Raw genomic sequence first — 13671 nt, forward strand, 5'->3', positions numbered from 1 at the left:
TATCAGGCCACAGGCCCACAAGAAGAGTGAAATGAAGAGTTGTGTGCAGGGCTGGCCCCAGGCACTTTGCTATCAGAGGCAGTGTGGCAAACAGCATCCCCAATCCCCAAGGCAATAGACACAGTCCCTAAGGCCGGTGAAGTTGTTTTTGCAACCGAGGCAGGAAATGCAAAAATAATAAATAAATAAATAAACAAACAAACCATTTGCTACCCTTTAATGATGTCCCAAAGCTGCCTGAGGCATCTGCCTCATTCTGTCTAATATCAGGGCCGGTCCTAGCTGCAGGCGATGTTCCACAAGCCTGTGGTTCTTTCCTGACTGAACCAGATTCACCCCCATCCCCACAATGGATCTCATACCACATCACCAGCTGGACAGATGCAATTCATTTATCGTCTGCCTTCCACTCAGGGATGGTGGAAGGACCTAAATGGGAGTGGGTTGGGGTGTCAGAAATGTGAATCCTTCCCCTCCTGGGGGGGGGGAAATACTGCCAACCATATAGTACCATTTCAGACCCTTGCCAGTCTAAATCAATCCTCAAAATTGATTGCAAATATAGGCACGTGCTCCCTTCTCAATAACATCCCTAGTATTCTCCTGCAGTGGAAGCAGGGTAGCAAGTGGCAGGCAAGCTATCTTTCAGAGTTGATTGTTCTCCATGACAAATCTTGGGAGACCTGCACTAAATCTCCAAAAAGCCCCAGGGTGTTCTGGAACACAGTTTGAAACTGTATATAGCAGTGGAGTGCAGAAATAAATAGTATGTTAGGACTGCTGGCTTAAAGAAAGAAACTTAAAAGGTTATTACTCATGGCCATTGAAGACATTCTGAGAAAAAGCTTACGGTGTCACCAACATGGGGTCAAGAGGTTAGCACACTAAAATTAAAGCTGACACCAACTCTTCTGTAGAAAAGGATGGAAGGAAGAAAAGCCTGAGAACACAATCCATAATGTGACAACAAGATTTGCCATGCTGTTTTGTTTTATGATTTATTTTGTCTTCTCATTTTGTATTTTTCTGTTGTGAACCGCCCTGGGATCTTTGAATGAGTGGCAGTATATAATAACATATGGAAGGCCACTGAGTCCCAGGCAGCCAATGTGGTCAAAGGGCAAAAGTATTGGGGGGGGCAGAGGACACCTGGGCTCAAATCTCACCACATCCACAGCTTTGCAGGATCTTTTAGTGGCAGTCCCCCTTATATAAAATGAGAATACGGTTCTGTCTTGCAAGGTTGCCACGTCAATGAAGATTAACACAGTAAAACACTTTTGAAAGTGCTTAATTGCAATGTTAAGGTGTTCTGTAACTAGAATGTGAATGTTTATAACGAGGGCATTGCATAACAAAGATCACCAAGCGTCTGGTGCCATGAAAGCAATGCTTCAAGCTGACTTCGAAGGAAGTACAGCATTATAGCAAGCAATTATAGGTTTTATGGTAACATTTTTTTTTCTTTAATATGTCGTTCAGCACTCAGCTGTTCATCGGAGCTCTATAAATAATCAAGACAATCTTAGGAGCAACATGCAAAGTTTGCAAAGTTTCCTATTCACCCTCCAAAAATCCCTGCAGCACTTTAACCCCTCCTGACACCCTGTAAAATTCTTTATTTTCCAAACATTCTAAGAGGCTGTAGTGAACGACTCTCTTTGCCAATTTAAAGAAAACCCACTTGGAAGAGCAGGCAGAATTGAAAAGGCCGCTCTCCGCAAACTGATACACGGACAGAATGTGCAACAGAAAGCTGTTCGTTTATTTGCCTTTGCAATATTCTGATACTTCAGATGACTCTTTGTGGTCAAAATGTCAACATGGGATAATGTGTTGCATGGTTACATTTCAATTTTCTGCCTACGTAACATTCTTCTAGAAAGTCAGGCTGGCAGAGGAGGCAACTTCATTCCATACACAGAGCAGCTGCCTACTGGCTGACAGAAACCTTTGACTAAAATGCCCCTAAAATGATTCTTCAATCTGCTCTATCAAAGCTGAGTGAACAGGCAGTAAAACAGCACATGGGATTCAATGTAAGCAAGTGTGAAGTGGTGCAAATGTATATATCCTAGCTTCATAACATAAGCTTGTGGGGTTTAAAGTGGCAGTGACTGACCAGGAAAGAGATCCTGGAGTCAATAAAAATGTTGCCATATTGCGTGGCACTTCTGAGAGAGCTGAATTACATGTTAGAGATAATTAAGAAAGGGACTGAAAACCAAACTACCAATATCAAAATATATGGTACAGTCACACTTGGAGGATTGTGTTCCGTTCTGGTCGCCACATCTGAAAAAGGATACTGTGTAGAGCTTTAAAGTGTTCCGAAAGGGGCAGACAAAATGACCATGGGGCTGGAACAACTCTCTTATGAGGAACTCAAGGTGCCAAATAGACTACCTACTACAGATAGCATTGTAGTAGAATACTTCATCAAACCATGTTTTGTTTCAATACCCAGACTAAAACTTCCCTCCCAAGGCTAAATGCAGCTTCAAGGGCATTCCTCGCCCAAATTGGGACTGTAGAAAAGGGCAAAGGCTTAACCTCACTCCCCACATGGCATGGTCCCAGTCCTGCCCCCTTCCCTTCCTGGCAGTTGCTGTTTGACAAACTGGAGTCATATATGCATTTATTGTCACATCTAGTTTATTTGTGACATGTGCATCCTGTTTTCTCTCCAAAAAGCCCAGGGTAGCATACAGAGTTCTCTCTCCCCCCCAACATCCTTAGCTTCATGATGTCCCTTTGGGGTAGATGAGGCTGAGAGAGAGTGACTGGGCTCACCTGGTGAGATTCATGGCTGAATGGGGATTTGAGCCAAGTTTCCCCAACCCTAGCCCAAAACTCTAACCACTATGCCACACAGCACACACACACGCAGTAGTCATTGATGGGCATGTGCCACCTCTCAGCCAAACCACAGGCTGTCCGTGCACAGTGGGGCTTCCCCAATGGAGTGCTGCTCCATTCATTTCTCCAGTGAAGAGGGCTTGCCTCCCTTTCACCCCAATGTTGATTACCGGAACTACTCCAGTGCCATTCCCCTGACCTACACTGGTACACCCAAGAGGAAGCCATGAGAATCGAAGTCCAAAGGACTGGTGGAAAAGCTCTAGCAAAGCATCCAAATACACACACTGACTTTCCAGGCTTTTCCTCTCACACTGCTATTTGATCTCTTCTGCTAGCTTTCCCAACCACCCCTCTCTCCAGGCCATTTGAAATCTACCCAACATAACGGATGCAGCTCCCACGGAAATGGGACACAGCCAAATCTAGCATGGGAAATAATGATGCAATCTACTGACAGTAAAACAAACACACGTGTCTCGGTGTCTTGCAGTGATTGAATATCCAGAGTATATTGACCATCTAAAACTTATTTAGAAGGCCACACCCTGCACTGCCTGGAATAGAAAGACACTGCATGCGAGAGTCAAATTCAGCAGAGGTCCAGTGTGCATATTAACCCATTGCATGCTAAATCGCCATGCAAGCAGAACCACTAGTATGGAAACGCCACTAACAAGTGCAAGGGGTGACTTCCAAACTCCTGGAAACTGGAGAACTCCTCTTCACACTGGACCCTTCCCTAAATATTTCACTCTGTATTTTGCTGAGTGAAGAAGCCAATGGGGCTGTGAAGAAGAAATAACATTGCCGTAAGTGCACTTATGTTAGGGGGTTGGAGCCAAGGTTTCCCCTTCATGAATTACAGTAGTTCTTCTAACTGTCAGAGACTCTGCAGTAGAAAGACACATTTGGACCCAGTCTTCTCATTTGGGTCCACCATATTACTCTATTTATTTAGTATATTTCATATAAGAAACATAGCGGCCTACAACAAAATATACTGATAAGCATTAATCTAAAAATCAGTCATAAGAACAGAAGCAGCTAAACATCTGGAAATTTAAGAAACTGCTTTGGGGACCACCCAAATACCAATTTCACAGGCGAAAATGGAGTAATGCTCCGAACGTCCCCCAAAGCAACAGGCAAAACACCTACGCACCCCCAAAGAAATAAAACATAGACAAAAAAGGAGACCAGACTTTCCCACAAAAGAACAGGCACCCCCCCCCAAAATCTTTTTTTTTTTAGGGTAGGGCAGGGAGTCTCAGCAGGCATGAACATCACATTAGGGATACCAGAATCCAGACCTCTCTGAAATAGGTATGGATAGCTAGTTTTTCAAAAGAGTGCCTGTTTGGGGCATCTGCAGACTTTACAGGTAAATGAGTTCAACAAAATACAGGATGAACAGAGAAAGCCCATTCTACCACATCTGTCACAAAGAGTTTTAAGGGAGCAGATGGAGAGAAGGAAGCAGAAGAAAGCAGACAGCCTAGGCATAGACAGAAAGCCACAGATCCTGCCTTTTTCCTCCACAGAAGGGAAGCGCAGAGCAGAAAGAATCCTATCTTTGTAACACCATCGTTCTGCAGACATTGGAAAGGTAAGTATATACACTAATGTTTGTACCTCTGGGAATATTGCTTTACAGGGACTTAAATTTAAAAGGCCCTACAGAATTTATTTTGAAAGATACAGCCAGATGGTGCTCTTTCCGCCGATGCTCCTCCTGGGCATTAACCCTATCCTTCAATACCTACCAAGTAGTAAGGAAAACTACAGACTATGCAATGTCCTTTGGATACTACCTGCACACCAAGAAGACATTTTTCCTGTTCATTGAGTTTTTGGAGTGGTTTTAAATCTATTGTACTTTTTGTTCAGTAATGTTGTGAGCCGCCTTGAACCATTGTGGAAAGCTGGTATAAAAATGCTTTAAACAGACACATTTAAATGCATGCGTCTCTAATAGTTGTCAAACGTGGATACCTCCCGCTAAACTCTTTCAGGAATGTTGCAGGTCTCTGGGTGCCAGTGTCTTTTTCATTAACCTAGAGGATGAAAGTGCCCAGGGACAAAAGGATAAAAATAAAAGGGTGAATGTGAAGCAGGGGCTGGGGGGCTGCTGTGTTTCCAAATGGGGAGATGGATGCATGTTGTTTGGCAGACACTTTCCACTGGTGGTTGGGTCCCCCTCCTCTCCCACTTATCAATGGGACCTTTCAAGACTCCTTCTCCCCTGATTGGAGACATCATTTCCTGTCCAACACACTAACCCCATTGATAACTTTAGCTTGATGGGAACTTTTCAAACCTAACAGGAAAGTCCGGGAGACTTACAAGAATACAGACAAGTTTTTTGTTTTTGTTTAAACGGAAAGAAAGTGCTTGGAACTAAGCATTGAACTGCAGAGGCAAATTATTTTCTAAACGCTGCTGTTATCAGTCTAGAAGTACTACCAACAAGATGCAGAGGAATCCATTAGCCTGGGGTCAGGGGTGAAGAACATGTGGCCCACTAGCCCTCTGTATCTGATCCTCAGGATTCTCCTCAGGCCACATCCCTCCCCAGTTACAGCCCCTCTCCTATCCCTGGCTCTACTTTGCACCATCTTTGGGGTTTTTTGCCTGACTGGAACATGTCCTCAACTTCTGCTAGTGTTTCTCGCTTGCCTGGAGGGAGTATAGAAAGAGGTGTGTGAGTATGTGTAGAAACTAGTCTACTGTATGAAGATAAAATTTTACATCCATTGTTCTAGTCCCTCTTGCCTCTGGCCCCAGCTACCACTGACATGTGGCCCCTGGAAAGTTGCCCAGATGAGAATGCAACACTTGGGCAGAGAAGGATTCCCAGTCTGTGGCCTTGATTTTTCTTCTCCATATTCAACTGACCACTTCAGCCAATGCGTGCCAACAGGAAGAAATGCAGAGACGGACTTGCTCTCTCAGCCTTTCTATAATTCACAGAAGGCATACAAGATATAATCCTGGGGTCATAAAACTGGCCGGGGGAAAGGCAGCACACATTTATGGGAGAAGATAATGGATGGAGCTGTTCCTGCTCAGATGTTCTTGGGTTCCCAACATTGGACAGCTGCTTCCAAATGGACATCCCTAGATGGGCTCTGAAAGAACAGAGCCTTCTCAGTTTTCAAAATCTGAGCCCATATTAATTCACTCCTTGCAAGCACAGTATGATGAACAGATCTGATACTGTCTATCTTGATATGCCTTTGATGCGCTCATCTAACTATAGAAACACTTGCAAACTACAGCAGTCTGAATTCTGAACAGGCACATCCCTTTACCACAGGCTTTTGACAGAGATCAAAGCTTCCTCCAAACTGTAATCTTACCAACTGTATACTACCAGTACTCCATCACTTCTTTCTCATGAGTCACATCTTAGTTATTTCCTGTTTCCACAGAAAGAAATAGCCACAGTGACCTGATTAGGACATATCGCTACAGATTTCACCAGTGGCAATTGTTCCCTTTCACATGAATGCTGTGGCGGATATGAAGGCAAGCATGTATCTATTGAGAGGGGTTTCCAAGGCTGGTTGTTCTCCCAGCTACCGGTATATGAAATGGGACCGCTGAATATTTCTGCTTCATGGCAGGAAATTGTTTCTTGATATAACTACAATTTTAGGGATGGGTTGTATACTGTATAGAAACAACAACAACAACAACAACAACAACAACAACAACAACAACAACAACAACAAAACGAACAGCAGCATTACTACTCCAATCATCTTTGAAAAATTAGAATACAAGGAATTGGGGACTCATGTTGCAGCTGCTCAGTTCTCTAGAGTTGCCTTTCAGTTTCTGGCTAGCACAGTCAGGACAGGGGTGGGGAATCTCAGGGCTGGATGTGGCCCTCCAGGCATCTCTGTTTGGCCCTCAGAACTCTCCCCAGACTATGCCCCTCACTGACCCTGCTTTGCACCTAAGCATTTTGCCTGGCTGAATGTACAATTGAAATCTGATTGTGCTTCTTGCTTATCTGAATTAAGGATAGAGAGGTGTGGGTGAATGTGTGCAGAAAGTCGCCTACTGTACAGAGGCAAAAATTTGCATTCATTGCTCCCCCCACCTTTGACTCTGGCCCTGTCCACCACTGGCACATGACCCTTGAAGGGAATGATGACCCTTGGGATGAAAAGGATCTGGTTTAGGAGATATAAAGTGCATAGACTGATGGCCCGAAGCTGATGAACGCCAAGGACCTTGAGTGTGTTGGAGATAACTAAGAAATTACTTCAGTGCACATTGTTCAAGGAAGAGAAACTGCGGGGAAATTAATGAGAAGAGGCAGAACATGACAATGATAAAATGTCAGACAGCTTGTCCAAAAGTACAGGAAGAAACTAAATACAGGCAGCTCCTGCTATCCACCTGCTCTTTATCTGCAAATTCATTTATCTGAACACAAATCATTATGCCCAAACCTCACTAGACACGCAACTGATTCTGATATCTAAACAGCCAAATTTGCCCACTTCCTTACTTGTTTTGCTTTGCTGGTCAACAGAACCTATTTTCAGGCAAAAACCATGGAGAGTTGGAAGGGGGAGAGTGATTGGACAAATCAGAGAGCGGGAGAGATTGGGCAAATCAGTATTTCCTTTGTCTCTCTTTTGCTGGTTGGCTGCAGCCATTTTAGGAGGAACTCAAGGCAGGAGGCAGTGGAGCAAGGATTAGATATGTTTTCATAGGAAATAATGGTAATTGTCAGCTCATTATGCAAACACTCACCTAACAATTTTTGGGGAATGCATTGTGTTTGGAAGGGGGGGGGCTACGTGTACCGCCCAGCAGGGAAGACCAACAGAGCAGCACAATAAACCAAGATCTTCCTCAATGAACACCAGGACAACTTATCTCTTCTTAAGCCCAGAACCACTTCATCTTCTAAATATTTTTGACTGTGATTTCTCTCATAATGTAAAATCTGCCACACCCTCAGAAGGCAATAAATGTATAAAGCATGTTTTATTGGGTGGCACCATTAGACAACATAGGAAATCAATATCATGCATACAATCTCTATAGCCATGAGCAAAATTATTCCATTACCTGTAGGTCAAAGAACTTGCTGTATCTGCGGTAGATTGTCTGGCAACTTGAGTCTGACCATGTTACATTTATGATATATACCTGCAGGGCAGAAAGGAAACAATCTGTTATTCAAATGATCATTCTAGTATGCAAAACAGTGGCTTTAAAGGCAATGTGATTCAGAGGCTAATTCAGATGATGATTGTGTTTGTATATGCAAGGATTGTTTCAAGCTCTGAAATTCTTCATAAGACAAATTCATAATTTTCCTGGTAACTACTTGTAAATTACTTGCTTATTAAGGAGAAACAGAGTTCCTGAGTAATCAGGCAAAGCCACTCACTTGCTAGATGGGAAAGGAATGATGGCACATACCAGTGCTGTGAAAAGACTCCTGAAAACATAATGATGATAATAATTATTATTTATATGCCACTCAGGGTGGCTTCCAACCAATTGGAACACAGTAAAACATCAAACATTAAAAACTCTCCTATACAGTGCTGCCTTCAGATGTCTTCTAAAAGTCAGATATTTATTTTTCTCCTTGACATCTGATTGGATGGCATTGCACAGGGTGAGCACCACTACTAAGAAGGTCCTCTGCCTTACGACCAATCCACACATTCTAAACCCTACACAAAAACCACCAGTCATGTGACTGCTCCACATGCAATTTCTGAAATATAACTTTGATCACATGGGATCTCCAGGCCAGCACATGCCAGAAATGTGTGATCTAATCATAGGTGCCATCTCCTCAGAGCCCTGGGTACCTGAGCACCCACAAAATTTCCCATATAGGGGCTGGGCACCCACAAAAGTGGGGGCAGGTGCACAGGTACCACGCTCTGTGGAAAGAGTGCAGAGTTCGGGGGGGGAGAGATGGCAGAGTTCAGGCGGGGTGGAAGAGAGTGTGGAGTTGAGGGGAGAGAGAGTGCGGAGTTTTGGCAGGAGGGGTCCAGTCACTTCTGCGCCACTGGAGCTCGCGCCCAACCCGGCTATGACATCATGATGCCACAGCGCGTGTCATGACTTTACGGCATGTGTCTCATGATGTCACGGTGTGGGCAGAGCATGCTGGGCGCCCAGAGTATGGGGCCCAAAACAGCGCCATTGGACCTAAAGACCGGTAATCAAACAGTTAATCATATCAGACATTACAGCCTCTGTGTGGAAACCTGTCACAAACAAGCAGATGTAGCAACCATAACCTTCTGTGCCAGGAAGCAGAGCAAGTCTCTTCTAAGATAGCACCTACATGTGTAATAATAATAATAATAATAATAATAATAATAATAAACATTTTAAAGGGGAATCATGATTGAAATCTTATCATCAATTAAAAGGAGATTGTTAATCTAAGATCAACAATCAGTTGACTAAACAATGCAACTCTAGTTGTTGTTGATATTTAATGAGTTTTCTACACACTATTAAAGGTCTCTTAAATGCTTCCAGATTAAAGCCAGAGCTACTGAAAACTGACTGACTGCTGTGTCCTCGGAATGACTTGTTGGGCTTTCCCAGAGATAACAAAAGATAAGGATCTGGAAGGAGGAAATCAAAAAGGCTGGAGTGCAGGGGGCAAACTTCATCTCTCAGCTTCAAGTGCTGCTTAGCTGCGGAGAGTCACACTCCTCTGCAGGCTATGTAAATGTCAGGCTGCTTTTCTGAGATTGTCTTTCTGGATAAATAGGCTGAGGTTCCCTATCCTCCTGCACACCAGTTGGTCTCTCTGAGCTCTGGGGCAAAGCAATTGCTTGCAGGCTTTGAAAGATAAAAGGCAGTACATTCAATCTCTGCAGCTTAAGGGAGGGGGAAACACCAAGAACACACTTCTTTTCTTTATCTCTTTTCATTGCCCTTAAACTGTTAAGGAGGAAAATGAAGAACTTTCTAATTCAGTATGTGATAACCATCTTCTGGTTTATATAAGTAAAACCACTTACTATTCAAATAGCAAGGGGGAAGGATGACATCTCCCCAGCAGAATCATTATGGCTTTGTCTCTCTTAACCTGCTGTGATTTGGGTAGTCTATATTTCCCAACACTGCCTTAACCAATAGTCTGTGTTTCTATCATAAAAAAACTACAGTTGCTGTTAATAAACATCCCTTCTGGAAGCCTTTTAAGCAGCTTGCCTGGTGAGTAGAAAAATACAGTGAGTGTAGAACTCAGCTGTACATTATGTAATATTCCAACACACACACACACACACTTACTACTGTATCACCTCTCCTGCCCCAAATGTGCTTGGAAGATCACAAGTACTTGAAATCTGCCATTGGTGTACAATGTCTCCAGCATTTACCTCTCACTATTTTACTGTGTGTTTTTTTAAAAAATATATAATGCTTTTATTGTTAACTGTTCCAGCCTATTTCATATGAAACAATTTGTAAACAAGCCACTTCGTGTAGCTCAGTAGCACAGCAAATGCCAGTGCCAGTCAGTATGGACAACACCAAGCTAGATCGACTAGTGCCTATTTTTCCATGGATTCCTGTAACTGAACGTAGGCTATGAAGTAGCTGAAGCAGGTGCCTGAACCCCACCTATCTAGCTGAGTCTCCCCAGCCACTCTGGGCAGCTCCCAATCGAGTAGTAAAACAGTACAGCATTAAATATTTAAAGCTTCCCTAAACAGGGCTGCCTTCAGATGTCATTTAAAAATAGGATAGCTGCTTATTTCCTTCACATTTGATGGAAGGGCGTTCCACAGGGCGGGTGCCACTACCGAGAAGGCCCTCTATCTGGTTCCCTGTAACCTCACTTCACGCAATAAGGGAACCGCCAGAAGGCCCTCGGTGCTGGATCTCAGTGTCGGGGCTGAACGATGGGGGTGGGAACGCTCCTTCAGGTATACAGGACCGAGGCCATTTAGGCCTTTAAAGGCCAACACCAACACTTTGAATTGTGCTCGGAAACGTACTGGGAGCCAATGTAGATCTCTCAGGACTGGTGTTATATGGTCCCGGCAGCCACTCCCAGTCACCAGTCTGGATTAATTGCAGTTTCCGGGTCTTCTTCAAAGATAGCCCCACGTAGAGCGCATTGCAGTAGTCCAAGCGTGCAACTTGCAAGACATTGCTCTTTTCTCTAGGCAACAGCAGAAGGCCATGGGCCTCGTTGTCATTTATCAGACTCAAGCAATTAATAGGGTGACCATGTGGCCTCCTTTGGAGAAGACAGTCCAGTCCTAAGAAGCGATACAAGGAGGAGTCTTGAAGTTTCCCATCAGCAGTTAGCACCAGGAGACCAGACTAAGCAGGTATACATATCACCTGGCCACAGTCTTCCCTACTGTGGTGAGATGAACTGTACTTCTGTTTGAATTATTGTTATTTCTAAATGGCCATCTATACATTAGTGTATGCACAGTTTTATACAGATCTACATCCGCTCCCCCACCTTTTTGGGGTGATGTGTAAGTAGCCACACTAGCAATCAAGAATGCACCATTATTAGAAGCAGAATCTAAGATTAGAAAGCCACTAGCATTGTCAAAACACTAAAACTGCAAAGCAGTACCTCAAGCTCTGAAATTGCCTCGGGAATTTTACTGAAGGGTGGGGTAAAAATCCCTTGCATCAATAAATAAAGCCAAGATGAGAATGAAGTCCTACTGTGTTAAATTGGGCTTAATCCTTAATAAGTATAGGCTTGTAGCTTACCCCCTCACAACCTGCTACTTCAGTGAGCGCTGTAACAGGAAAGGCTTCAGATTCACTGGTTGTATCCAACTCAGTTCTACTCAGAGGCCACATTCACACCATACCATTTAAAGCACCATGAGACTACTTTAAACGGTCATGGCTTTGCCCAAAGGATTCTGGGAGCTGTAGTCTGTTAAGGGAGTTGCTGAGAGCTGTGAGGCGACCTCTGCTCACTTCACAGAGTTAAAATTGTCCTTGTGGTTTAGCAATCAATCCCTCTTCAACACTAACGTCTCACAGTGAATTTAACTGATCTCAAGAAAAGATGCTATGACCCCCCCAAAAAAGAGAGAAAACAGATACGTTTGTATCTTGTCAACTCTCAGAACTGGTGACAGAGGGGAGGGAAGCCATGAGGTAAATGTGGCCGAAGTAGAGCCATTGAAAGTTGGTCATGAATCATTAATTTAAATGGGTCTACTCTGTGTATGGCTAATACACTGCCTGCAAGATTTACTGCATTTTACCATGCAGAAAAGGTATTATCTTGGCAAAATGCTTTCATCTTGTGCACTGCAACTGGAAAACAAATACTCATTTTTTAAAATGGTTGTGCGGAAAGGCCCTTAGAAGGATTCTGAAAGATAGTGTTGAAATATATTAGGAACTAGGATGTCAGTTGCTAAGTATTTGTTTAACAGCGACTCTGCTAATCCCTGAGTGATGTATCAAACACAGTACAAAAGATTTTACTACCAGCCCCTCTTTGCTGGTTGTGTCCCCCTCTTTGCTGTCTACAGAGGGCAACAAGATGAATAAATTATCCTATACAAAATCATAAAAGAATCCATTTAAAGGGCCGTTGGGTGGGAGTTCGTTATAAAAAGCATTGTTTTCTCTGGAAAGTATCCAGCTTTCTTTGACACAGATCCAGAGGGTAATGTGACATCATGTCCTAATGTCAACTTCTGCTCTTTTGAAGACGATACCTTGTTTTTTGCATTAAAAAGGAAGCACTGCATTAGGAGGTGTTATCTGTTCCCCTGGCAAGAGAACATCAAATCCTCCTTCCTCCACTGGGAGACTCTAAAATAATAGTCAATATATAAGCACATATAAGCAATTTGTTGGCTCAACAATTCCATCAGTGGCTAATCCTACTTATAAATAAGCCCAGAACTGTTATATTTCACAAAGGTGTGATTCTTTCGAACAGCATTGAACCTAGGGTCCTCAGTAGCTTGTCGGGTAGTATCAAAATTTCATTTCAGTAATAATGGTTTCAGGGCAAATATGAAGGGTGCATATACGGTATCAATCTTAGTTATAGCTATCAAATGTACAGTTTGTATTTCATGCTCACACATTAAATACTTTTAGTGTGTGCTCTTATCTTTGAAAAATCAAGATGTGTTCACAAGCTTTTCTTGGTTCTCTAGCCAGCCAAATTGTAAGGCCTCATCGTAAAACCAACACACTTAATGTAGTTTATATGAACATGAAAATCTTGCAGCATTGACTCTTAACCTTGCAGCTGACCTCCAGATGCAGTGCCCTATAAGTGGACCCAGGGCCTGGGAAAGAAAAAAAATAACAGTATAGTCTCCAAAGTCCCTCAGGCCTCTGTCAAACAATGCTAAGTCTCTGGGGCCTTCCTTGCTTCAGAAGAGTGAGAATTATTCAAGGGGTGCCTTGGCGAGTGAGGGACTGTTTCCCCCCTTTCTGAGCAGAAAGGAAAAGAAAGTTCATGTAAGCTCCAAGACCCCAAGCTTCACAAAACTCAAAACCGTTGGCTGTGACACTTCTAATTTTGGCTTACAGCAAAGGGAAAATATAGCAGTGCACCCGATTGTTCTTGCTCTCACTATAATGATTTAAATCTGCCACAGCCATAAAAGAGACAAAGCTTCAATCAAGCAGCAAATCACTACGTGTGCCTTTGATCATCTGCCATGCAGGTCATAAATCTAGATGACTAACAAGTGCTAAACTGTTAGACTTTTAACTCATATATCAACAACTCACAGACTATGGATCCAGAGGCGTACAGTATAAGTATTAGTAGAGCAGAAATTC

The 13671-nt window shown here is 43.2% G+C and overlaps 1 protein-coding gene across 3 annotated transcripts in view; it reads right to left on the reverse strand.

Moving 5' to 3' along the window:
* Window positions 1-13671, reverse strand: part of SH3PXD2A (SH3 and PX domains 2A) — a 275011-nt gene that overhangs the window by 228192 nt on the left and 33148 nt on the right. For all 3 annotated transcript variants that reach the window (XM_060274714.1, XM_060274716.1, XM_060274713.1), the window contains exon 3: window positions 7954-8034. In XM_060274714.1, coding sequence (XP_060130697.1) covers window positions 7954-8034 — 81 coding nt within the window. The remainder of the gene's footprint in view (window positions 1-7953; window positions 8035-13671) is intronic.

The sequence above is a fragment of the Zootoca vivipara genome, chromosome 5 (genome assembly GCF_963506605.1).
Source record: "Zootoca vivipara chromosome 5, rZooViv1.1, whole genome shotgun sequence".
NCBI classification, from domain to species: Eukaryota; Metazoa; Chordata; class Lepidosauria; order Squamata; family Lacertidae; genus Zootoca; species Zootoca vivipara.